Raw genomic sequence first — 26,984 nt, forward strand, 5'->3', positions numbered from 1 at the left:
AACATCATCTGGAGGATGCCGGGTGAGTTACAGGTGAGCGGGGGGGGGGGGGGGGGGTGGTGAAGGGGGCTGTCACTCAGTGCAGAGGAATCCTGGGCAGGAGGAGGGCAATCAGCAAGTGGCACCAGCTCTGCCCGTCCCACTCATGACCTTCCCTGGTGGGGTGCCATCTCTCTCCTGTGAAATCCTATCTGGCAGTTTTCCATCCGCTCGAGACAGGGAGACTCACCCCTGACCTGCCTGGTGATTCCCCAGGCTGATCGGTAATCACCCTGGGATCTGTGCAGTGCTGGCTGATCCTGTTCTGCGTCACTGTCATCACAGCCCCAAAGCCATTCCATTTTGTTGCATTCCGGAATGCTCCCTCTCCATCTTAGCATTTTCCTTAGCTATTACGACCTTCTCCCTCTTTTCTCCAGGCTGGGGAGCAACGCTGTGTTTGCTGAAGTCTTTAATAAAAGAGTTCTTGTGCTCCGAAGGCACCATCTTAACCTTTTCACAAAGTCTGGACCATTGAAGGCAAATGATGCCATCCATCTCTGAAGATAAAATGCTTGCCAGCACAAAAGGTCATGCCTGATTAATTTACAGGATTAAGGGCTTTACTCAACAGATCATTTAACTAGGGTCTGCTCAGAAAAAAGAAAAAGAAAAAAAAAAGCAAGAGAAGTGGTAGCTTATCCTACTGAAATGCTCCTGTTGGTGACCTGGCGGGCCGGTCCCGCAGCGGCTGTTCCTCCTGAGGTCATCAGTGACCGGGCACCAGCCGTGAACACGAAGCAGGAGTCTGCGCTGTGTCTGCACTGGTGTGGGCGCTCTGCGCAAGCAGCTGCGGGACCTTCAGCTTCAGGTCCGGCTTCCAGCCCAGGCCTGTCTTGGACGCTGCTTCCCCCCTCACCTCACAGCTTCTCAGTTCATCCCTCTCTGGGACGGCCCTGGGACGGTTCTCATGGAGCAAGTGTATGGAGCAGCTTAAGATGAGGGCACCTCTGGGCTTGGCAGTGTGGCCTAGTGGCTAAGGTCCTCGCCTTGATCCCATATGGCCGCTGGTTCTAATCCCGGCAGCTCCACTTCCTCTCTATCTCTCCTCCTCTCAGTATATCCGACTTTGTAATGAAAATAAAATAACTCTTAAAAAAAAAAAAAAAAGATGAGGGCACCTCTGGGCACCGTGTGACGGCTCAATGGCTAATCCTCACCTTGCAACCACTGGGATCCCAAATGGGTTCCGGTTCATGTCCCGACTGCTCTACTTCCCACGCAGCTCCCTGCTTATGTCCTGGGAAAGCAGTGGAGCAAGGCCCAAAGCCTTGGGATCCTGCACGCGCGTGGGAGACTTGGAGAAAGCTCCTGGCTCCTGATTCAGATCAGCTCACTTCCGGTCATTGAAGCCAGTCGGGGAGTGAATCAGTGGGGGCAAGATCTTTCTCTCTGTCTCTCCTCTCTGTAAGTCTGATCTACCTTTCCAATAAAAAATAATCTATGTGTGTGTATAAAGATGAGGGCTCCTCCATCTTGGCCTTGTATTACAGGGACCACAGGGCACATATTCTATTTTTTTTCTCCCGGCATGGGTTCCACCTGCTTTTATTCCTGGACAGGGTTGACCCACAGTAGCCAGCGACTGTCCTTCACTGAGGGAAGAGGTTGCTTGTGGTCTGCCTTAGAGAAGGCAGGGACGGCTCCAAGCCTCTGTTGGACAAAGCACGTGTTCTTTCTGCACCCACACATTTTCTGTCGAGCTGTCACACCATGGATCACGACACGCTGCCTGAAGAACTTGCACCATTGCAGTGTATCTGTCCACCTAGTTCAGCAGGTCGAGAGACTCACCCAGAGGAGATCTGACAGCTTCGGCCAGCTCACCTGGTCTGAGCTGTGAAAGTTGCCATCACCGTGCAAAGGCGTGCGGCCCTCTGTGTGGGTGGTGCAGGGAGACACACTGTGCTGCTGTGGGTAGCTGCGGGGGCTGCACTGAACGCACAACGGATTATCCCACTTGCACAGGGCATTGGCTGACTGGCATGTGGGCTTTTGTGACTGGGTCTGGCCCCTCTGGAGGACACATCCTGAGGGACTCCACACTCCCTGGGCTGGTCAGTCCCGGGTCACAGGGTGAATGTATATTCAAGTTTAGTTCATGTTTCCCAATTGGCTGTAGCAACTCAGCATTTTCCCAGTATGATTATTTCACATACTTGCCAACACTTGATATTTTCCATGTTTTAAGTTTCAGCTATTTTACGTAGGTGTGCTTTTGTACTGGATTTCATTTCATTTCCTTGTTAATTTGCATTTTGATTGCTATTTGTTTGATTTAATCTGTATATCCTTGATTGATTGAGAGTCTTTCAGGTCAACACGCACGGGTATACCCTCTTCTGTGAAGTGTCTGTTCAAGCCCCAGAACCATTCTCCTCTGGGTCTGTGTTTTTTGGTAATGGATTACAGGATTTGTTGATATTATAGATATGTTCTACCCTGTGGGATACCTTTTCATTTTTTAATGGTGTCATTTAAGTAAATGAAATTCTCAATTTTAAAATATTTTCCCCTTTCTGGTTTGAATTTCTGTGTTGAAAAAAATCTGCTTAAATCAAGCGCATGTCTGTTCCATGTTTCTCTAAAAGTACATTTGTTCCACCTTGCATGTTTTCATTAGCTAATTATCTTCGAGGCAAGGGGAGAGAGAACGAAGAGAGACTGAGACCAAAGCTCCCGTCTGCTGGTGTGCACAGGCCGGGACTGGCCGGGTCAAAGCCAGGAGGTGGGGATCCCATCTAGGCTTCCCAGGTCACAACTACTTGAGCCGTCGATTTCTGGTGCCCACACCTTCTGTGATTTGGTCTGTAATGTATTTACAGTTATGCGTGGTTCAGGAGAGCGGTCAGGATACACTCCCCTCACATGTTCACCCAGTGAACCACTGACTGGAAAGAACGTGACGTGCTGTGTGGTCTTAATGGAAGACTATGTGGGTTTCTTTCTGAACTCTAAGTTAATTCTTTGGTTAATTTTATCTCATCTTTGTGTGATACCACATAGTTTAAATTACTGTATCTTTTTAGTAGGTCTGAAATGCAATTTCAGATGCAATAGTATAAGCTGTTTATTTTCCAAAAGATCACTTTGGCAATTTTCAGTTCCTTTATTTCCATTTGAAAAGATTTTTTTTGGGGGGGAAATCAATTTCTATCACTTCCCTCCCCTGAAAAAAACATACTGCTTGATGTTTATCATTTATGTCAGTTTGGGGAGCAGTGATATTTCAATAGCATTGGCTCTTCCAATCCATAGACATGCTATAGCCTCCTATTTTTGGTAGGTTTAAATAGTGACTTGCATTCTTTATGTAGAGGGCTCAGGCATCTTGCTTTTAATCTATACCGTATTATTTGTAATGTTATTGCAAGTGGGATATTTAAAGTTTCAGTTTCCAATTGCTTACTCGTCAGATCTGAAGTAGTTTTTACATTAATCTTCTATCTGGTGATGACTTTACTGAACTTATTACTGGCTTCTCTGAATATGTGAATAAAGAGCTTTCTATCTTTTATCCCCTGATATTTCTGTTTCTTTCTTGCTTGCTCTGGCCAGAACTAATCTCAGGAAAGCATTTTTGTCATTGAGTAGGGTGTCTGCTTACGAAGCAGTTCCTTCTGTAAAGTTTTTATTTTGTTTCAAATCAGATTAAGGAAGTTTCATAGTTTGCTGAATTTGAAAAAACAAAAAGAAGCCAAAGCGGAAGTAGCTTCACATGTCACTGCTGAGGTGATCCGGTCCTGTCCTATCCTATCCTATCCTATCCTATCCTATCCTATCCTATCCTATCCTATCCTATCCTATCCTATGCTATCCTAGCCTAGCCTAGCCTAGCCTACCCTATCCTATCCGATCCTATCCTGTCCTGTCCTATCCTATGCTATCCTATCCTATCCTATCCTATCCTAGCCTATCCTAGCCTAGCCTAGCCTAGCCTAGCCTAGCCTACCCTATCCTATCTGATCCGATCCTATCCTGTCCTATCCTATGCTATCCTATCCTATCCTATGCTGGCGTCACCATTTTGTGCAGAGCGTTTTTCATTGATGCTCCTGTGAGATTGTAATTTTAACTTCTTGAATAATTTCCCCCCAGGTTTTAGATAAAGTCTGATTTTACAAAAAGAGTTACCAAGTGTTTGTTTAATTTCTGGAAAGCAATGTCAGTGTTTTTCTTCCTTAAATACTTGGAAACACGCAGTGCAGCCATCTGGGCCTGTGGCCTCCCTTGTGGAAAGGCTCTTCCCAGCAGGCTCCTGTCCGCCCGAGGACTGGGCTCTTTTAAACTGTCTGTCTCTGCTTAGGCTGATATTTACCAGTTGTAATTTTTGGGAAACTGTTTTCTTACACCAAAATTGTTAAAGTTGGTCAGTTATCCTTGCATCCTCTTAAATACTGTTCTTTTTGAGACACAGAGGGAGAAGGAGGGAAAGAGAGCGTGAGTCCACCTATTGGTTATGCTTCGTATGTGATTGCAATGCTAGACCTCAGCCAGGCCCCTGGGAGTCAGACCGGGCCTCCTCAGGTGGGGGGAGGGAGTCAAGGACCCCCCTGCTGAGCAATCAGCTGCCACCTCCCTAGCAGGGAGTCAGAATGGGAGCAGAGCCAGGACCTGAATCCAGGCACCTGGTTTTAACAAGAATGCCCCAAGTACCAGCTTAATGGCCACAGTAACTCCTGCCCTGCCATGCGTGGGTTCACCGATTCACCGATTCACCGGGCAGGATTGGACTGTGAAAGGCGAACATGTTCCCAAATAGCAACTCCCTGCCTGAGGTCATGCGGTGACCACTAGGCTAAATGTCCACCCCCGTTCATCCTTCCAATGCCAAGAATCAATTTCCTCTCTTCATTCCTAATACTGCATCAATCTTCATAAGAGTTGGTCAATTTTTTATTATTAAATATTTTCAAAGGACCAACTTTTGAATCTGTTCATTTTATCTCAGAACTACCCCCCCCCGCCCCCACCACCATTTTCCTAGAATTTCGTTTTCTCAGCACAAGTTCTCATTGTTCTTCCCATAGATTTCCTACTTGACATTGTTTTTGACTCTGGATTATTTAGAAGGGTGGAGTCTTATGGTCAGGCGGTTGGGAGGTTTCCAGTTACAGTTTGTTATTCATTTCTGGCTTAACTCCTCTGGGATTGGAAGACATGCTCTGAACAACTGCGGACTTTGAAGGTTGGTTAGGCTTCTTCATGTCTCAGGTGAACTGCTCTGGTGGCATTTTTGTGTGAACTTGAAAAGAATGAATTCAGTCACTGTTGATGTTAGAGTTCTCTATGCGGTAGCTAAACTGATAGTTCTCTTTTCAGCTTGTCTCTATGTCATTTCTTTTGATGTTTTCCCTCAGTTAACAAGACATAAAGTCTCCCACAATGATCCTGAATTTGTTGTCTTGCCTTTTTTTTTTTCAGTTGTGTTATTATTTTTTTGAGTGCCACAGGGAACCAGGGACACAGAGCGTGAGGTCTTCCATGCACTGGCTCGCTCTGAACGCCTGGGAGAGCAGGGCCTGGGCAGGTAGCAGCCAGAGGCCGGGAGCCCCAGCCATGTCTCCCCGGTGGGTGTCAGAGACTTCACTTGGGCCATCATTGTTGTCTCCCAAGAACGTTAGCAGGAAGCTGGATTCAATGTGCAGATTCCAACCTGCCGCTCCGATGTGGGCTGTTTGCACTTGGCAGGAGCTTAACCCAGTGTGGCCAGTGCCTCCCTCTAGCTTGCTCTGCCCTGTGTATTTTGAACAGCACATGCAGATTTAGGGTGGTGGGGTGTGATATCTTTCCCTTCAGGTTGCTTCCTTTATAAATGTGGAGTGCCCCTCCCCATTACCTCTTGTTAGTCTCTTGCCTTAAAGAACAAGTTTGGTTAAGCTACTGTTTGCAATGCCAGCATCCCCTCCTGGAGCAATGGTTGGAGTCCTGACTGTTCCATTTCCATTTCAGCTTTTGCTAATGCCCTTGGGCAAGCAGAGGAGGGTGACACAGGGACTGGGACCTTGCCACTCCCGGGAGGGCTCAGGTGGAGCGCCTGGCTCCCGGCTAGGCCCGTCCTAAGCCTTCATCGTGGGAAAATGAACCAGCAGATGGAAGATCTCGCCTCTCGGTCTCTCCTTTTCTCTGTGTTACTTTCAAATACACAGATAAATCATAAAATAGGATTTTTTTGGGGGGGGGGGAGTAATAGTATCAAGATGTATTTTTTCTGTCTTCCTTTTCTTTATAGTATATCTGTTTTAAGTAACATAGTTTGTGAAATTTTTAAAGAGTTTAATAATCTTATTTGAATGATTTAACTTATTTACATTTAACTTTAATTATGGCAAAAGCAGGCTTATCTTTCAACATTGCTTTGCTTTTCATATTTGGCTTATGTTTAAAATGTTCTTTCCTCCCCCTTTCTTTTCCTTTTTGGTTCACCAAGCACTTCTTGCATTTATTCACTACTTTCACCTTCTTTCTCTTTCAGTTTTTGCTCCCGAGTTGCAATCTAATACAAATCGTTTCTCTAACCACATCTTCAACACCGACGAACCCGGTGACCCAAGTTAGCGACAACTGCTGGCTCGTCTATGTGCTGTTGGCATTTGTTCTAACTCTATGACGATTTTTTTAAACTCCTCCTGTCATTAAAATTGTTCACTAACCACACAGTTGCTGTTCTACTTTTATTTATGCTTCTTGCATTTCCAGGTCTTTCTGGGATCACTTTCCTTCTGTCTGAAATTCTCCCTGCAGTAAGAAGTGCGAACCTGCTTGCCACACAGTTCTTCATTTCTTTGCCCCCAAATGTCTGAAATTCAGCTTCATTGGGAAGGAAAAATTTGAGGCTTACAGAGTGCTAGGTTGGCTGCTATCTTCAATGTGTTATAAAAAACACTGCCCATTGCTTCTGCTGGGAAGTGAGCTGCGGGCCACGCTGTTCACTCTGTTATAGGTATTCTCTTTGTTTAATTCTCAAGCGGCTTTCACTTTTTTCTCTTTGGATTTGGTTTCCATTGCTATGGCCATAATGGCTTGAGGGGCAGATTTTTATTCTAACTATCCTGCTTTGGCTTGCTGAATTTCTTGAATGAATGGATAGAGGCATTTTGACTGGGTTTGGATCATCCCCGGACATCACGTCTCTGCCCATGCTCACTCTGCTGTCGCTGGAGCTCCCGCTCTGCTTTGCCACACTGCTCTCGGCCCCCTCTTTCATTATTCTTTCTCTGTCTCACAGACTTGGTGTTTTCTGTAGATTCTTATTCCTTGCCATGAATCCCATGTTCTGCTCTTAAATCTACCTATAGAGTTCCTAGTACCACATATATTTCAGTTCTGGAGTTTCCGTTTAATTTAGCCTTACTGACTCTCTGGGGTGTAATTCTCTTTAACTGGATGATGTTGATTCTGTTTCCATGAAACATCAGCTACAGTTATTGTAAAACCTTCCTGTGCTAATTCAAGTCTCTGGATCTTTGTGGGTCTGTTTTCTCCCTAGGTCATTAGTTCTTCACAGGATCAGTAAGTTGTTAAATTGTAACTTGAGTGTAAGACGTGGGAGAGTGAGATCCCCTCTCTTGCCTTAGGCAGGGAGGAGGGAGCTGGCCTTCTCAGCTGTCAGGGTTGAGCTGGGTTCCAGTCAGACCAGAACCAGCTCCTGGTTTCTCACAGTGGCTGGCTACAGTCCTCCCAGGACTTTTCTGAGGGCTCTGAGCATCAGTCCAGAAAGGTCCCAGGAGATCTGGCTCTGCCCTGAAGATGCCTGGTCGTGTCAATCCCTTCCTGCAATCTCTGTAAATCTTCAGAATCCAGCAAATGTCGTCAGTGAGGGTGTGTCTGCGTGTCTGCAGGGAGCTCACTTCCTCCAGCAGGTCTGTTCCCTGGGGAGCCCAGGGAGAGCCCACTCTGGACTGCAAGAGGCATTTGTCAATACTGGGAAGAATGACCTTGCACTTGAGGTCCCAAAGTTTCCCCCAGAGTCACACTGATTCTCCAGATTGTTACACGTGTCTCTGCTTCCTGTCCCTCCATCCCCAGGCCACTTGGGCCAAGTCTAACTGTTGTCCACAAGCAGAAAATGCCCAGAGGGGTTACATTGCATTTGTCCTGCTTTGGAGAGTCTTTCCCTGATTGTTTTTTTATGTTGCTTTAAGCCTCATTCCTTGTGCAGCTTTCTTGGCACTTTACAATTATGAATTCTTGCATCACCTGCTTTCTGTAATTTATTCGGATCTTTCTCGTTTTACAGGGTGGGGAGACACACTGGTTTATGGCATCCTATATGGAAATTCCTGACTGACTTCGTTTGGAGAGAATCAGTTGATTTAGCTTTCCTAGTGTGTGTGACAAGAATCCTTATCTTTCATTCCATCAAATAAATTGAATTTCTATAAAATTAATAAAAATGCTTGCTTTAAACAAAGTTGCGACACCAGTTGGTGCTGTTATCTTTGATCTAATAGAGAAGTGCTGTTTGTTTGCTTTTTCCTGGTCAAACATAATACCTGGAAATAAGCTCTCTGTGAACAACAAAAAGGAGCCTTGGAACACAAATTAGTCTCATTTAATGAGGCTTTTAAGCTAACATTCTCTTTGCTCTAATTCTGGCTTGCTCAAGATGGTCCCTCCTAACAGCATTGCTGTGAGTCAGCACCAACCTGTCCTCTATTTACCGCATTCTTAGGGACATTCTGGCAACATCTGTGACCCCGGATTTGGAATGTTGGTATTAACAGGGTAAGACAAGGGGGTAGATTTCAAACTTTATTTTTTTCTTGGGCTATGGAGGATTAATCCTTTCTCTTTAGCACCCCTAGTGGGGTGGGATTAACCTTTAGCGAACATTTAATATGGATTTTTTAAAAGATTTATTTATTTTTGATTACAAAGTCAGATATACAGAGAGGAAGATCTTCCGTCTGATGATTCACTCCCCAAGTGAGCCGCAACGGCTGGTGCTGCGCTGATCCGAAGCCGGGAACCAGGAACTTCTTGCGGGTCTCCCATGTGGGTGCAGGGTCCCAAAGCTTTGGACTGTCCTCGACTGCTTTCCCAGGTCACAAGCAGGGAACTGGATGGGAAGTGGAGCTGCCGGGATTAGAACCGGTGCCCATATGGGATCCCGGCGCGTTCAAGGCGAGGACTTTAGCTGCTAGGCCATGGCGCTGGGCCCTTAATATGGATTTTGATACAGAGCAGGGTGGGGAGCATGCCACTTCTATCTCTAGGCAGGATTCACCTTCCTCACGGAGCACTGAGTGTGAGCAGCTCGCACAGTCTGGCGGCCCACAGCTCTTGGGAGCTTGCAGAGAGCTGGGAGAATCCTGGGGCTAGCAGGTGGCACTCAGTTCTGACCACACTGAGGGAGGGATGCTTTCAACCACAGACAGCTAGGGGGCGACCTGAGAGAACTTTAGGAAGCTGCTTCCAGAGATTTTTCAAGAGAGTTTAAGAGCTGAGAAAGCAAAGCAAGAAAATGACTTGGAGAATCAACGCGAATCTGTGTCTCTGTTGTACACAGTGGGCTGCAGTCCTCCGTGACGCTGTGGACAGGACGCGCACACTTCAAATGCTGCTTGACTGATGGCTGCATGCGCGGCGGGAGGGCTGCCGTTCCTGATGAGGACCGAAGGGCACTGCCAGCCTAGTTTTCTTTTTTGATCAGTGACTGTGTGAAACACTCCATAGACCGTGACGCCTGGGCTGGGCCCCTTGCAGCCTCCCTCCAGGGCGTTCCTGGCTGACAGTCCTCCCCGAGTACAGTCTCTGCAGCTGCTCTGTGATGGACACTGGCCACGCACGTGTCCCGCTCTGCCATCCGCTGCGTGCTCTCAGCACTGTCCTGACAGCTCCCACCTCCTCCGCTCAGGTGACTCCCTGAGCAAAGTCTTCTTTCTTTTCTATCTTTCAGACTTCTTTATTTACGTGAAAGGCAGAGTTGCAGAGAGGGAGTGGAGACGTAGAGAGACAGAGATCTTCCATCTACCATTTTACTCCCCAGATGGTGCAATCGCCTGGGTTGGGCCACGCCAAAGTCAGGAGCTAGGAGCTTCTTCTGGGACTCGCATGTGGGAGGCAGGGAACCAAGAACACAATCCAGAGAGCTGGACTGGAAGGGGAGCAGCTGGAACATGATCTGCTATTCACATGGGATGTCAGCATTGCAGGCGATGGCTGAACTCCATTGCCCTTTTCTGGGCCTGTGCTTCAGGCTCTTCGTGGGCCCTCACTGCAGCACTGACACCCCAGGCACACACGATTAACTCTGGGACTGCAGTTTCCTGCGTGTCAGCCCACTGTCTTTCCTGAGTTCTGGAATATCATCTTTTTCTACTTCATGGCGTACTTACACTCTCTGTGAAGCGCTGCCTCTTCCTCTCCCATGTTACCCAGCGTCACCTTTCCTTCCGGCTCCGCCCTGGGCCGACTCCGGCCCCGCTCGCAGACGACGCCTGCTGTGGTTCTTCGGAGGTTTTCCAAATGCGTGCCTGTTCCACCCACACTAACTTCACTGCCTTGGGTTGGGTCCTTTCCTCTTTTTAAAAAAGGTTTTATTTTAATTTGTAAGGCAGAGTTTTTGAAGGAAGGACACACACACACACACACACACACACACACACACACACAGATCTTCTATCTGCTGGTTCACTCTCTAAGTAGCTGCAATGGCTAGAGCTGAACTAATTCTGAAGCCAGGAGGCAGGAGCTTCCTCTGGGTCTCCCACATGAGTTTAGGGTCCTAAGCACTTGGGCCATCTTCCACTGCCCTCCCAGGCCACAAACAGGGAGCTGGATTGGAAGTGGAGCAGTCAGGACTTGAACTGGCGCCATATGGGATGCCAATGCCATGGGCTGAGGCTTAGCTTACTACTTTATGGCACCATGCCCAGATCCCTTTCTCTCTTAACCTCAAGTTTTTTTTTTTTCTGCCATAGCTTCTCTACTTCTCCTCCTGTGATCCCTGATCCATTTTTATGTTGCAGTAAAAGGGATTTTTCCAAAGGTTTTTTTTCCCCCTGGAAACAAGTGAGAGACGTTCACCCAGCTGGCTCCTTGGCCAGCACATGGAGTGTTTAGAGGGGATGTCCTGTTCTACTCTGTGGCTGCTGTAAACCCGGCCCTGCAAGACGTGCTGGGCCTTCACCGCCAGAGCCATTCCAGCCCTGACCTGTCTGGTGCCTCCCTGGGTCGGCAGCTCCATGGCTGCACACCTGGAGTTCCCCATGGCGATTCCCAGCAATGCTGACCAATTTTCCAAAGTCTCCCGTGTACCTATGTTCTTTCAGGCCTCTACTAGAATGCCAACTTATCTTTCCTCCCCGTGGTGTCCCGTTCCTCTGGGAAACCCCAGGCTTGACGACACAACAACAGCAGCGACACTCTATACAGACCTTTTCCAAGCTTTGCTCACTCTGCACGTGACTCAAGACTCACCAAACATGAGGCACTAGTAGTATTTAGCTCTGCCGTCCAGGACCAGGCACTGCACCCGCTCTAGCTTGGCTGAGGCGTCTGTGCTGCTTCTCATCATGTGACGTCTTTCAGTTGCCTGCTCCACTGGAAGAGGACATGGCTCCGCTTGGAAGAAAGGGCTTGTTCTGCTTGTTCTGCCGTTTCCACCTGGTGCCCTTGCCATCCCTCCTCCTCCCCTCTGCGTTGGAATTCCTCTGCCCTCTGCCTGGGTACCTGTGCCTCGTGACCCAGACACATGTGCGTGGCCCACCTGGGGACCTGTGCCACATGGCCCAGCCACATGTGCGTGGCCCACCTGGGGACCTGTGCCACATGGCCTAGCCACACGTGCGTGGCCCACCTGGGGACCTGTGCCTCGTGACCCAGCCACATGTGCGTGGCCCACCTGGGGACCTGTGCCACATGGCTCTGCCACATGTGCGTGGCCCACCTGGGGACCTGTGCCTCGTGACCCAGCCACATGTGCGTGGCCCACCTGGGGACCTGTGCCACATGGCCCTGCCACATGTGCGTGGCCCACCTGGGGACCTGTGCCACATGGCCCTGCCACATGTGCGTGGCCCACCTGGGGACCTGTGCCACATGGCCCTGCCACATGTGTGTGGCCCACCTGGGGATCTGTGCCACATGGCCCTGCCACATTCTGCCCATCTTTCAGAGCTGCACTTGAAAGTGGACCTCGTGGTGATGCCCCCTTTGCCTTCTGCTTCTTTCTCAGACGTGAATCCTCCCCCTTGGGCTGTGGGCATCCCCAGCGTACAGTGACTGAGCCCAAGGATGCCAAATGCCCCTTGTTTGCTGAGTAGAGAGATGGGCACCTACAAAGAACCCTGAACATTTCACTTTGATCTTTAAGGACTCAAACCGAAGTCCTCAAATTGGAACATCTGGCTCTCAGGGACAACACGAAGGATAAAACTTTTTATGCAAATGATCCAATAAATGTCTCAGCTTAAAGTGTCCCAAACCCCTGTCCCAGGTAATGCCAGGTCCTGCCAGCTCTGCATCCAGATTCTGGCCCTGTTCCCAGGGCCCATCTCCTGCTCCTGGTCCAGGCTGCTGTCTTGCCTGAATCCCCATATGGGCTTAGCACGGATTCCCTAGTTCTGCCATTGGCCCTAGAGTCTGGTCTGCAGGGAGCAGAAAGTGGTCCTTTGACACTCGGTCTCCCTGTGGACATCAGCTCCCAACAAAAGGTTTTGCTTTGTCTGCTAAGGTGTCCCCGGCATCTGGAGTGGGGTTGGGCCCAAGGGTGTTTGGAATGAACAGCAATTGCCTTGCCCTTGTGACGACAGCTCTAGCTGAGTGCGCCTCGTCTTTTCCATGGCTGCATATCCAAATGGGATAAAAGTCAGGGAAACAATTCGATTGTTGGGATCAGAGGCATCCTCTGTAACCTGGATTACATCAAAGGAGTCCTTCTGCAAATGAGTGTGTGGTTGCAGGACCGACCTCAGCCCCTGTCTGAGCCGGGACACCATGAGCTCAGTGTTCAGACCCCTGACTCCACAAGTATGTGTTTGAACACTTGCTTCCCAACACTCCGGTGTATCCAAAGCAATGAGAGGAAGAGGGAATAAGCAGGTACACATAAGATTCAGAACAGAGAAGCAGGTCCCTGCTGGTCTTTTCTGCATTACTCACCACTGTCGACAGCTAGGAAGAGGGCAGTGTACACGCTGTTGTGGACGAATGGCGATTCACGGTCCAGCACAGCTGTGGTGTCAACGGTGCCGTTGCTGGGGTTGATGTTCAGCCAGCCTGCTGGGTCCTTGTAAACAGAATACCTGGTGGGGAGGAAAATCCCAAACACGGTCATTTCACATTGAAATTAGATTCAGAAAATACTTACTGGCTAAGGGGCACAGGCTCCTACGCCAGGTGCAGGTTCATGCTTCACACAAATCCAAAAACCTTGTCTCTGTTGCAGTGGCTCATTCGTGATGACAAACGGTTTCCTTGGGCCCTCCCTGAGCTAAGCACTTTGTAGACATGCTTCCTCATTCCTCACACCCTGCCTGTGAGAGAGAGGCTCTTGTCCTCCCAGATCTCCGACAGGCAGAGGGAGCTCACAGTTCCAGAGCCAGAGTCAGGCTCATGGCTTTCACAGCCCGGATGCATCTTGCTCGTGGCAGGCAAGAGGAGTGCACATGCACACAGGCCGGAAGACTGCTCTGCTTCCAACGGGGGCTGCTTCTTGGGGTCCCACAGGGGGTTCATTGTCTGAAGCATGGCCGGATGAACAGGCGGAGTGCTGGCACAGGATGAGAGGACAGGTGTGTGAGGAACAGGGAGTGATGCGAAGGAGAGGCTGTTCACAGCTGTGCCTGCACACTCAGAACACGGCTCAGCACCAACACAGCACTCAGTAGATGGAGGGTCAGCGCAGCGATTCTTGGGAACCGGAAGGTGGGCAACAACGTGGTCTCTTTCGGGGAAATGGATGAGATCAGACCCCAAAGAACCTTTGTCAGGGCGTTTGGGTTTTGGGTAACAGGAAATTATCAGAGAATCTGAACATGTTATGCGTCTTTTGAGGCTGCTGCAAAAGCAATACGTGCTCCTTGTAAGAAGTTCAAGCGACATGATGCATAAAATTAGAAATGAAAGACTTATGTGTCAGAGAAACTAAAACAGAGCATAAGTTAATTTTTTTTTAACTGTGTGGCTTGAGTGATAATGAGCCATTTGCATTCTTCAGCCAGAAAGATGCCGGCTGGGGTGTCTGCCACTTCCTGCTCATCTGTGAAATTCAGCCCCACGGAGAGACCTGATAGGCTGTCAGTCCTGGAGAGAGATGCCTGAGGTCAGCCATCCCAGTCTTGGATGGTCGTCTGTGGTGCTAAGGGTGATGACAAATGGATTTCAGCAACAGCATTGTCAGGGTGCAAGTGAAGAGCTGGGAGGGGCAAAGACACCCATGTCCTACCCCTGGGGCCCCGGGTTTCTTGTGTCACAAGGGCTTTGCAGCTCTGGTTTGCCAAGGGCAGAATATTCTGTCTCACCTGGGATATGGGTACAAGCACCCTAGCTTTTTGTGTGAGGAGGAGGCTAAAGGAGAGCTGAGATGTGTGCAGAAGGGGAACCACAAGGCCTGGCAGCAGAGGCTGCAGGGAGGCGGCCAGAAGCCAAGGCAAGCCGAGCCACTGGGAACTGGCGTGGCAGGAAGGGTCTTCCCGCCTTCAGCATGACTGGGGTCATGCAGACCCCTGGATGTGCAGCTGATGAGACTGCTGTCGGAACTTCAGCCTCTGGAATTGTGGACAGGGAGCCAGACCACCCAGCCGGCAGAGTAGCACCGCTAAGTTTTTATGGTGGGCAAAATATCTTCACTTAGAGAGAAAGAGCCTGAGCCTCAGACCCCACAGCTGCTTGGGTTGCAGGGTCAGGTTGTAGACCCAGGTGGTTTGACACTGCTGGCCCATGCGGGGCAGGGCTGAGTGGGGACAGCCCCTGGCCAGCAGCTCAGAGCCCTGCACTTAACCTCTGTGTTGCCTCTTCCCTCTGCCCATGGTGGGTCCGATGTCAGCTCTAGCCTGGAGCTGTGTGGCCCTGGCATGGTGCCTCTCAGAGTCTCTCTCGCCTGGTCTGTGAGTGGTGGGTAATTTGAGGTACCTCAAGGGGGACTTTGAGGGAAACATGAGGCCAACATTTGGTGCAGGGCCCTGGGAGCCATGCCGCCGGCAGGGGAAAGCCAGGGGAGTGTTGGTGCCTCTGTGTGGCCAAGAGGCCAGTGACCCACACTGGACTTGGTGCAGTGCCTGGGGACCGTGCTCCATAGCTACGCTGGCACCTGGGACACATGGAGCACCTAGGAGGCTGGCTGGGGGTATCCCTTCGCCCCTCCAGGTCTTACTCCTCATCCCAGAACTTTTTTTTAAAAAATGGAAGAGATGTTACAGGAATACCTGCTTTAAAAATGCCTGCCTGTTGTTTAAATATCAATTCACACTCCTACCAGGCAAACTGATCGGGTTTCAAGCCTTGGCTCCAATGAACCCACCGGGTCACCCTGTGGGACTCCCTCTGCTGGCCCTGGTGTCTGCTACAGCATCTAAGAGCCCCTGCTGTATCCCCGTCATCCAGCTCTAAGCTCCCTGCGTCAGGAGAGGCAAAGCTGGTGAAGGCAGGCAAGGTGGTCCACCCTACTGGCCTGTGGCCAACACCACGTGGGCACTGCATTGTTCGGTTTTGGGGTTTGCCTGAAGGCAGCTTTGCAGATGTTAGAAATCCGAGATGAACAAGAATCAGCGCCTTAGCACCTTGCCCAGAGCTGTCCAGCTGAGAGGCGTGGAGGTGGGATTCAAGGCCAGTGTGATGGTTTCAGGACTTTACTGGCATGTGGTCGGCCTCTCAGGCCTAACACTGGGCATGAGCTCTCCCTTCCGGACCCCCAGGCCCGAGCGGGGTGCCTGGCCTTGGGGGTGGGCACCCCCTCAGCATCAGTGGTATCTGTCCTCTTGCGGTTGGAATGATGACAAGAATGGAAATGATGATGAAAGGTGACGTCTGTTTCCCATCTTTTTAGAAAACAAGCTGATCCAGAAGTGATTTGTGGTGGCTCAATATGTTTGAAATAATGGGAATTTTAAATGGACCGTATTTTATTCCCTGATTACTCGGTTCCATTTAGAGCATCAATAAAAACAGAATTAAACACTCCAGCTTCTTGCGAGGCATGCAAGCAGTGCTGCGTCTCCTCCCGTCACCCTTCCCTGATCTGACGCTGCTACACTTTCACAGAACACTTCACACTGCTCTCTTGCAAAGGGGGCATTCTCAGAGCTGCTCAGAGCTGGGAGCCCCGAAGCATCCCTCGAAGGGTACCGTGAGAGCCAGGACTCGGGCTGGCTTAGAGGCCAGTGTAGGATCCCTTTTTTAATCCTTAAAGACAATGAGGTGCCTATACCGGACTTACTGCATTCTCCCAGGACTTCTTACCATAGCTTCCCCTATTTATTCATTCATTATTTATTTATATTTGAAAGGCAGAGTTACGGGGCAGGGCGGGAGGAGAGCGAGAGTGCTTCCATCTGCTGATTCATTCCCCAAACCGCCACAAAGGCAAAGCTGAGCTTCTTCCAGGTCTCCCATGCAGGGGCCCAAGGACCTGAGCCATTCTCTGCTGCTTTCCCAGGTTAGAATCAAGGAGCTGGATTAGAAGTTGTGTAGCTGTGAGCCTGGTGCAATAGCCTAGTGGCTAAATTCTTGCCTTGCGCACCACCTGGGATCCCATGTGGGCGCTGGTTTGTGTCTTGGCTACCCCACTTTCAATCCAGCTCCGCTTGTGGCCTGGGAAAGCCATAAAGGACGGCCCAAGGCCTTGGGACCTGCACCTGTGTGGGAGACCAGGAGGAGGCTCCTGGCTCCTGGTTTTGGATCAGTTTAGCTACAGTCATAGTGGCTACTTGGATAGGGAACAGCGGACAGATCTTTCTCTCTGTAACTCCTTCTTGAAGGAGCTGAGCGCATCGGTGGACAAGGAAGCCTGTCACGAGCCAGCAACACCTGGGCTTGTGACTGACGTTGGAACACCAAGCAGCAGACTGAGCGCGGGTGCGCCCTCCTGCCTGTATCTGGTTATAAATAACAGAAGCAGCCCTAGCCTAGCTGCTAATTTTTCTTCTTGTAAGTAATTCTTGAAAGTAATGGATCAAAGCATACCCAAACTCCCTGCTAATGTCTTCTTTCTTACGCTTTTTTTAGTTTTAGCATAAGAAAAACTACTCTAAGAACTGCTAGCTTTACATAAAGATTAATGAAAGCTTTGTAGGACACCTGGCATTCTGTTGGGGTACAAAAGGCTGTGTATTCTTACAGCATATCATCCTGGAAGTGTAAGTTAACGAAATTACTTCTCCGTTAAGCATCTATTGCTCTGTGTTTGATCAGTCGTGACACCTTCTCTCTGTATATCTGCCTTTCCAATAAAAATAAATTAATCTTTTTTTTTTAAAGGAGTTGAGCAGCCGGGACTCGAACTGGTGCCCATATGGGATTCCAGCGGCACAGTCAGAGGCTTAGCTTACTATGCCATGGTGGTAGCCCCTATTTATTTGTTTTATTTGCTGTCTGTTCGCGCAGAAGCCTCACAGCTGTCTGTGTGTTATGGCTGACCCTGTATCCAGCTTGCTGCTCCTATTCAGCATTGCAACCATGGCAGAGGGAAGCAGGGGGACCATCTGTCTGTGAGCCACCCCCACACCTCTGGCACTGCTCACACTCTGCCCACGGCATCCGACGCACGTGTGGGGGCAGGCACTCGGTAGCAGGTGCAATATTCTCTGCCTGCGGGAGTGGAGGCGGAAGGGGTGCAGCTCAGGACCAGGAACAGGCCCCTGTTCCATTTCCTGGTTCTGGGCCACTACGGTGCCATCAGTCTTTTTGACCCATTGGCAAGACAAGCTATGCAGATTTCCGACATCTTCAAAGCTGTCTTTTTTTAATAAACCTTTCAGTGTCAAAAACTCCAGCGTGCAAGATGTTTTCTGTGCTTCTAGGCTTGCAAAATGCATATGCTTTATGAAATTGGAATTTCCAGGCAATTTATCTGTAATGTGAACTTTGCTTGTTGCAGGGGGAAAAAATCAAATTAAAAACCAAGCTCATTTAAGTCTGTAATGTGGTTTCTCAGACACTGCCCAAGAGCTCACCAAGACTTGGCCTCCTGGGTGTCAGCGCTGGGGGATGCAGGGCGGGCTGCTGGACCGGATGTATGTCATACACAGTGGGGAGCAGGTGGCGGGCCCCCATACTGCCCTGGGATGCAGGCTGCCCAGGCATAGCCCTCCTCCAGCAGGCCAGATGCTACCCTGCAAGGTCCTCTGGTCTTTGCCGCCAGGCGGCTCTGGTGTTGGTGGGACTGGAAGAGATTGAAGGTCTGGGAAGTCCCCTCTGTGGCCTCTGGAGGTCCTACTGCTTCTGTGACAGGAGGGACCCACACTGCAGGGGTGAGCAGTGACTGCTGGGGGGAGGGCTGAGCGGAGCCCTGGAGGAGCGGCACAGTCAGATCTCTGCAGTGCGTGTGGAGTGCTCCTTGTCATGCCGTGGGCAGATACACAGCTCTGCATAGACCACGCATGTGCACATATATGTATGGAGATGTGCCAGTGGGTGGAGATGGCTTGTTGGGTGGCTTTAAAAGGCGAGATCATTCAATAAATTGTGCTGACTCATTTTCTATGGAAAAAAAATTAGTTGGATTGCTCTCTGATCCTCTCCCAAAACTTAGTTGAAGATGAATTCAATAAAAACTTTGAACACAAGTTCTACAAGGAAATAAAGTAGGTGGGGGAAGGGATATTTGCAACATCAACAACAAAGGGTTACTGCAGCAAAGGAAATGAGCAGACACTTCACAGTAATGAGAAGATGGATAACGCTGGTCCCAAGATGTTCACAAGGGCATTCAGCCTCACTCCTGGGAAGACAATCTGAGGTTAAAGCTATAGCTGAGCACCACCTATTTATTTTTTTCTTGACTTATCAGCTGAGGAAAATTCAAGTTTGGAATCCCAGTCCCAGCAGCGATGACGGGGAAGCCCCGTGCTAGTTTGCTAGGCTGCTCTAAAGAATGGCCGGCCACCTGCACATGGCCCCCAAGTCACCAAGCTGCTCTCCGAGGCGTGTGGAGGGCACGAGCCTTGCCAACAGGGCTGTGTTCCTCTTGCACAGCCCCTCTCATCGCCTCCTCCAGCTTCTGGCAGGGCTGCCCTCCCTGGCTTCCGGCCGCCTCGCCCACCTCTGGAGCCGAGCCAGTCCCTCTCAGGCCCACCACAGCTGCTAAGAGGAGGTACTCTGTGTGATGAGATCGTGCCTGCCCGAGCACCCAGGGCATGTCCCCCACCTCAGGGGCCCTCACCAGCGTTACACCCACAAGCTCCTCTCTGTCACCTGAGGACCATACAAGCGGGGCCTGGATATTAGAGGGCGCGGGTGCCTCTGGGAGCTGTCATGATGATCCAAGGCGCTGCCTTCAGTGGCTGGAACAAGCTGGTCACTAACCAACGAGGGAGAGAAATGGCCACCTCCAACCAGAGTATATCTAACCCTCGACTCCACAGTGCCAAATTGGGTGCTCTAGCCAATAGATCGAACTGCTTATATCAGGAAATGACACCTGTGTCATCTTTAGCAGCCAAGGCCTGTGAAAAAACCCACAAACTCACACATTACTTCCAACTGGGGGTGGGGGTGGTCCAAATAGCACAGGGCACGTACCTAAAAAGAACCCAGTGAGGACACAGTCCCTGAACTGGATGGAAAGCTGTTCTAGATGCCAGGATGGAGTAGGCGCAGAAAGCAAGATGTCAGACAGTGTGTGTGCCACCTGCTGCAAAAGGGAGGGATGGAATGAGTAAAGTCACACAGACGAGGGAGGAGGCAGGTCACCCCCAGGTCCTTGGGAACCTACTTGGGAGGAGGAGGTGTGAGGCACGGGCAGGCGGCTAGGAACAAGTCTTCCCTAGGCACCTGCTCTATGCAGATATCTTTGTAAGTTAGTAAACAGCCGCATATTCAATCATTAAGAAGCAATGCAGGGCCAGGCACCATGGCTCAATTGCCTAATCCTCCCCTTGCACATGCCAGGATCCCATACGGGTGTCAGTTCGTGTCTTGGTTACTTCCCATCCAGCTCCCTGCTCATGGCCAGGCAAAACTAGAGGAGAGCCCAAAGCCTTGGGACCCTGCACCCACATAAGAGATCCAGAAGAAACTCCTGGCACTGAGCCTCCCAGTCTCCCAGCCAGGGAGGCTCAGACAAGGACCTGGCCCTTGCTGGGCACTGGCTCCCTGCCAGGATCATTCGCAGTCTCTCTGCAAACCCTGTTGCCACCTGTTCTGGGTAGGCATATTTGCAAAGGTGGTGCTAGGCCCCTGGTTTGAGGCTGTTAATCCAAGTTTAGAATTTACCTAAGGTCTCTCCCACCAGCTGCTGTACCGCCTCACTGACTGCCGTGGCCCTGTGCTTTCTGGGGGTTTTTCTAGTGGGGCTTCATCTCCATGGTGCACATTTATTTCAGGGAATGCAACCGGATCGCCTCCCCCATCCTCCCCACTGTTTACACCCACACATTATAAAGAAGAGGCAATGCTTTAGGAGCTTTTTTAAGGGGTCACTTAATTACTGTCTGAGGCTAAACCGATAGCAAAGAAATACAGAGAAACGGAGACAAACAGATTCAGTGTGTAAAGCTGCAAATCCAACAAGGTCAGGAGGGCGGAGACCAGCACACAGTGACTAAGTGTGCAGCCTGTTGTCAGTCAGCTGAGCCCTGGGAACACACTCGCTGACTGTGGGGAGGCGAGCGCATCGGGAGAGTGCGCAGGAATTTCTTTAAAGCTGCAGTTTCGGTGATCACCGTCATCACGACCACCACCGGCAGGTTCACTTACTACAGAGCCAGCCAGGCTAACCTGCCCAGATCCACCTGTCCTGGTCCAGCCGCTTCTTCTGAGCCCCCGACACCACCCTCAGCAGAGAAGTGGATGACTTGGGATTCAGTTCAAGCCAGTAGTGGCATCCCTGACCTTTGGCCTGAGGACACTGGCCATGAGCCCCTTTCATGCATGTGCGGAAGGCTCATCCTACTTTTCTCGGCTCCTAGAGCTGAGGACGCAAACATACACAGGTCCCAAAAGGACAGCTCGCTGTCTGAGCATCCCTTTCACGATGCTGTGGACATGAGCCCCTGGCTTCTCTAGAAGCTCTCATATCCAGTTATTTGCTTAGTCCTGTGACTACCTGGTCAGGAAAGCCAGAGAGAGAGAGAGAGAGAGAATCTTCTATCTGCTGGTCTACTCCCCAGTAACTGTGCCAGGCTGAAGCCAAGAACCAGGAGTTACCTCTGGGCCTCCCACATAGGTACAGGGGCCCGGGCACTTGGGCCATCTTTGCTGCATTCCCAAGTGCATTGGCAGGCAGCTGGATTGGAAATGGAGCAGCCGGGACTCGAGCTGGTGCCCATATAGAACGCTAGTGTCAAGCATGCCCGGTCCCCTGTGCCAAATTCAGACAGCCCAGCTGTGCTCGGGACCCTTCTCTGTGCCTGGGACTCTCTGCCATCTGACTGGCATGGTGACTCTCCTGTGAGATGGGCCATCCTGGGGTCGGGGCTGTGTCCCCTCTAAGGCCCAGGCCCATGATGGGTGAGTAGAATGAGTGAGGGAGTGGGCAGCCAGGTCAATGTGTGAGGAGCACATGGAAGAGCCACCAGCAGGACTGGCCCAGGCTGCTGTCTCCGGGAACTGCAGGGCTGGGCGAGGGCAAGCGAGACGTGGTCCGTGGGAAGTGGCTGCGTTTGCTGTCTCTGGTTCGGGCAGGGGTGTTGTGCTCCCAGCTTGCAGTGAGGAGCACAGTGCATCTTCCCCTTCAGGAACGCCATCTGCTAGGACAAGGGTGGTAAGCTACGCTGTCCTCACAGACAAGGGCTCCAGGCAGGCCCCAGCACACACGAGATCCTTCTGGGTTTCCAGGTCCTCCAGTCTACACTGAAGGGAACTTTTAGGATTTTCCCTTTTAGGGCCTCCGGGGACTGAGCCCTCCAACCATGAAAACCTTCCAGCCTCTGCTGACCATATAGCCTGGTGTCAGCTTTTGGCTTCTGCCCCAGCTTTCTGCTGGCCAGAAAGGATCCAGGAAATTCTTGGTACTCATCTCGTGGGTTCGTCCCTTACAGGAACATCACCAAGCACCTCTGTCGCCTTCTCATTCCGCTGTGATCGAAAGGAAGGGTCCGCTTAGCTTCCTGCAAGCCTGTCACCTCCTAGTGACATTCCAGGGAGAATGTATGGAAATCATCTCAAATTGATTCCCCAAATCCTCCTCTAACAATTGGAAGGGACAATTAAAGGGCACACTGTGCAAAAGTGACGAGAGCTAGGCTAGTGTGGTCAGATGGCATGCCCCCTCTCTGAGGCTTCTTAGAACTGACCCTGCACACCAGACCCCCAGAGAAGGGACTGGGATAAAGGCGCACTCAAAACCATGCAGCACAAATACTGAACAGTAACCACATTCAATCCTAGAGAAAAAGAACGTGACACTTTCCAGGCAGCAGTGAGCAGCGAGTGTATAGAGCGCAGTGTGACAGAGGTGACACCAAGACAGCTACAGTGAAGATTGAGGCTGAGCTCCCCCCTGCGTTGTGCCCAAGCCCAGGGGGACCCGCAGGCAAGCACAGGACTTGCCTGCGGCCTACCATGTCAGCAACTGACCTGTCACTAGGTCAGCTTACAAGCCTTCCCCACGCCACGCCCCACCTGCCACTGCTTCTTATTCACAGGGTAGAATAATAATCCCAGACCCACTTGCAACGGCTGCCTGCCTGCGAGAACACCGGTAGGGGATCCTTGTGGCAGTTGTGGTACCGACCATGATGACAATGACGACACCAAAAAACAAAACCGTGGCTGCAGTTACTGCATGCTTGCTTTGTGCTTGGAACTAAGTGCTGGATGTGGATTAGCCTCTTTTATCTCCACGAGTCTGGGATTGTTGCCCCACCACATGGACGCGGGACTGGAAAAGCAGGAGGGCTAGGTGATGTCCCCTAGGCCACATTGCTTGCACGTGACAGCCTAGTCCAGCTCCAGCAACTACATGTACAGCGGCAAGGCCGCCTCGCCCAGGGCTTACAGAGGAGCTGCACCAGCTGCTGGTGTTGACACCTTGCTTTTGGTCATTTGAATTTCTAGAATTTCTAGAATTTCTGCCATAAGCCTGTATTTATTCTGCAACAAGATGCTATTTTTTCCTCCAGCAATAAAAGGCTATTATTACAAAGACACACATATAGATATATCTGTCTCTCTATATATATTATATAGAGTATATAGATATCTGCGTGTTCACTTCCCTCCTAGAACAATCAGCCCTTTCTCTCCTCTGTGCAGTGCTGCTGTCACAGATGGCATTTGGGTATAAACGCCAGGGAGACAGAGCATGCATGTGTGTGCAGATACACACAGCACGGACATGAAAGGTGACGTGGGACACCACAGAGGGGACACCCACATGCACATTGGGGACACGTTCATTTACCCCCTGTGGACCAATGTTCCTCTCACTCCCCGTTTACTCCCTAGTGCAGCTGCTGTGGCAGGCACCCCCTGCCCCGGAAGCAGGTAAGGTTGGATGAGGTCATTAGAGTGGGCTGTGACTTGGTGAGGTGAGCGTAGGTGAGGATGCACTGGGGGCTCTTGTGTCCTCTCTCTCTCCCTACAGGTGCATGTGCCAAGGGCAGTGGCAGTGGAGTGATGGGCAAGACGCAGGACATTCTGCTGGAGGGGTGACAATGTTCTAAAATGAACCATGGTCCTGGAAGCACTACCGTGGGAACACACTGACAAATGAGTGAGCTCTAGCTTCATAAAGTTGTTCTACATGAGAAAGGCAGCTTTGGGGTCAGTGCTGGAGTAGGGTAGGTAAAACAGCAGTCTGGATTCTGGCATCCCACGTGGGAACTGGTTTGAGTCCCGGCTGCTCCAGTTCCCATCTAGCTCCCTGTCCGTGTGCCTGAGAAAGCAGTGGAGGTCGTCCTGAGTGCTTGGACCCCTGACAACCATAAGTGACCTGGAGCGGGCTCCTGGTTGTGGCCTGGTTCAACGCTGGTCATTGCAGCCACTTGGGGAGTGAACCAGAGAATGGTATCTCTCTCTCCGACTTTCAAATAGATAAAAAATTCCCATTCCTCCCCCGCACCAATAAACTATACAGAAAGAACAATACCTTCACGGACACTCTGTGTTCTTGGTTTCACTGCCATGTGAAATGTCCAAGATAAGCTCCTGCAGCAGGAAGCAGCTCACGTTTTTGGGGGCACCTGTTCGGCACCTTGAGCCAGTGTCCTTCTTGGGACAGCCCCAAGGCACAGCAGCGCATCACATGGCAAGGGGGTAGGCTCTGTCTGCCTACCCCCTGTCTGTCAGTTTCATCACTGGCACCCACCTGAACAACCTGCCCCAATCTTGGCACTTCTCAAAGGCACCATGGAGGGGTTGGGAGGGTTCAGGTTTCCAGCTTCCTGGTTCTGCTGCTCACAAAAGATATGGGAACCATGCCTTCAGCCCACTGGCCTTTGAGGGCACCCAAATGCATGCCAGTTGCAGCGCCACGAAGGTTGCAAAAGCAAAACCAAACAAACCCCAAAGCCAAGTGCCATTCCTATTGCGGTCTGCAGAATGTTCTATTACTGACTTGTAGAGGGTCAAAAAACTGGCAGAGACATCTCGATTTTCCCTCTGGTTTTTTGTTGTTTGTTTGTTTGTTTGGTTTTGCTTGCTTGCTTGGCGAATGCTGACTGCACTTAGTGGGATCTGTATTTCTAGTTACAGCAACCGCCACGGAAGGGCCCAGATCCCGGGGGATGAGTGGACAGACGGACCCAAACCTCTACCAGAGGCCCTGGTTCTGATGCAACTTGACCTCTGACCTTCAGTGCCTTCCTTTGGCTCCTCCCACGCTAAGAAACAGCAGACACTTGAAACAGCGGCTTCTAAGTTTCCTCCTAACTCTAATAAATTATGACAGTCTTTACCAAAGCACTTGCTCTTCATGGATGAGTGAAAAAGTTATGAAATGACCCCTGGTGGGCAGATTCAAGCCACAGTCCCGGTCGTTTTTCCTACGTGACATGTAACATTTTATGATGCAAATGTTGAGTGTAGAGAGGGAGAAGGGAGTTATTAAAGGCAAGAAGAATAAATAGGCAGGCCCGTGCGGCGGCCGCCCTGCTCACCCTGACTTCAGGGCTTCATTTTCTACAAGGAAGATCATGAGAAGTGGATTTATGCCCCAGGAGACAACGCGAGTGCAGGATGGGTGTCGGATCCATTTGTCAGTTCCCAAAGAGCTGACGGATGGCCCAAGCGCCCTGCTCTGTATTCTGACGGGCTTGGACAGCTGACAGCACAGGGAGAGGCAGCTTCCGGCTCGCTCCGATGACGGCTGGGGAATGAGCACAACCTGATTCGCTGCTCTGGAAAACGAGTGCTTTCCAACCCTCATTAGAAGCTGGTCAATAAAACTGCGCCCCGCCTCCTGCTTGACGGCTTGGGCCATTGCGTGCTGTGACCTTCATGGCTTAAAATCCTGATGGCAGTGGCCGGGGCAACAATGGCCTTCACTTGAGAATTCCCTGGGCTGCTTCTCATCTGGAGTCAGCACCGAACCACCAGCCAAACATATGCCATGTTCTTTCTTCCAGGTTGGGATGAGGTGGTGCCGAGCAGGTGAGTGAGTGGGCTGGTTCAGGTCTGTGCCAAGATGTGGCACTGTTCCGGCCTCGAGGACTCAGCCTCGACCCCATCTCTAGAGATGCCTGCGAAGAGCAGATGCTGAAAACGTGCCTGCAGGAAGACTATGTGGACACCACATGGCGAGTGTGGTCCTCGGGGCACAGCAGGCCTCCCAGCCCAGGTGCTTCCCAATCCTTCATCACACTGCTCGCAGCATCTGTGTGGCAGGCAGGTACTGGACGCAAGGCTCTGGCTCGGGGAGCTGGCCTCTGAGTGACACCTCTATTTAATGGCAGTTTTTTTTCCCGTATTTTAAAAATGCTCTGTGGAGTTCCTTTATTATGCATGTCACCCAACTCCAGTTACGCTGAATCTCGAAGGTCAAAGCTTGGCTCTGGGCTCAGAAATACGGCACCTGTCAGGGATGTGATTTAGGAACTTGGCTTTCCTCGGTGGGACCACGGGGTAGCAAAATCAAGCTGATGATTCAATCCATCGCCGCTGCATGCAAATAGGGGACTCTTATGCCCACGAGTTCCCACACAGAACTCTTCATTTGTCAGACTTTTTAATGAGATGCCGTTGAGAGCCCCTCTTCCCTCTAGCTCCCAGTTTCTGAGGAGCTCAGCGCTGGAAGGAGGGGCCACAGGGCCTGGACAGGCTGCCATGACCTGGTCCTATCTGCTGGGGCTGGCCCCAGGTCCATGTGGGTTCTGCCACGGGCCAAGATCTCACACCTGGTACTCTGGAGTTGAGCTGCATTTGCTGTGGCCATGTTCAAGCAGCTTTCTTAAGTTATTGGACGCGGCCTCAGCAGGAGAGAGCGACATCCAGCCTTTCGAGTTGGTGTGCCCTACTGTCCCTAAAATCACCTTGGTGTGTTGCTGGCCTGGGTGTGGAGGGCATCGGTATTGTATGTAATTGCAACCACCTCGGTTCGGGGCTGGGATGCTCCTGGTCTCCAGGATGTGAACACTGAGGCTCAGAGATAACATGTGGCCAGAGCAGGGTCACAATGAGCCAGCTCCCACCGTGTCCCAGCCAAGTCCTCCCCTTGCTGCCTAACAGGCTCAGGCGTCCCAGAGCCCTTGAGGTCTGTCCACAGTGCTCCTTGCATCCAGGGTTGCCTGCCCAGCTGAGAGCTGGGTCCAGGTCCCTGGCCTGGCTGTGCAGTGCAGCCTCTTCTTCCTCACACGGTTCTTCTACTCTGCAAAGCAGGTTCCCTCTGGGGCCTCCATTCACTG

The 26,984-nt window shown here is 50.9% G+C and overlaps 1 protein-coding gene across 1 annotated transcript in view; it reads right to left on the reverse strand.

Annotated features, from left to right (window-relative positions):
* Positions 1-26,984, reverse strand: part of CDH13 (cadherin 13) — an 853,721-nt gene that overhangs the window by 14,672 nt on the left and 812,065 nt on the right. The window contains exon 12 of the mRNA XM_058674822.1: positions 13,147-13,289. Coding sequence (XP_058530805.1) covers positions 13,147-13,289 — 143 coding nt within the window. The remainder of the gene's footprint in view (positions 1-13,146; positions 13,290-26,984) is intronic.

The sequence above is a fragment of the Ochotona princeps genome, chromosome 16 (assembly GCF_030435755.1).
Source record: "Ochotona princeps isolate mOchPri1 chromosome 16, mOchPri1.hap1, whole genome shotgun sequence".
NCBI classification, from domain to species: domain Eukaryota; kingdom Metazoa; phylum Chordata; class Mammalia; order Lagomorpha; family Ochotonidae; genus Ochotona; species Ochotona princeps.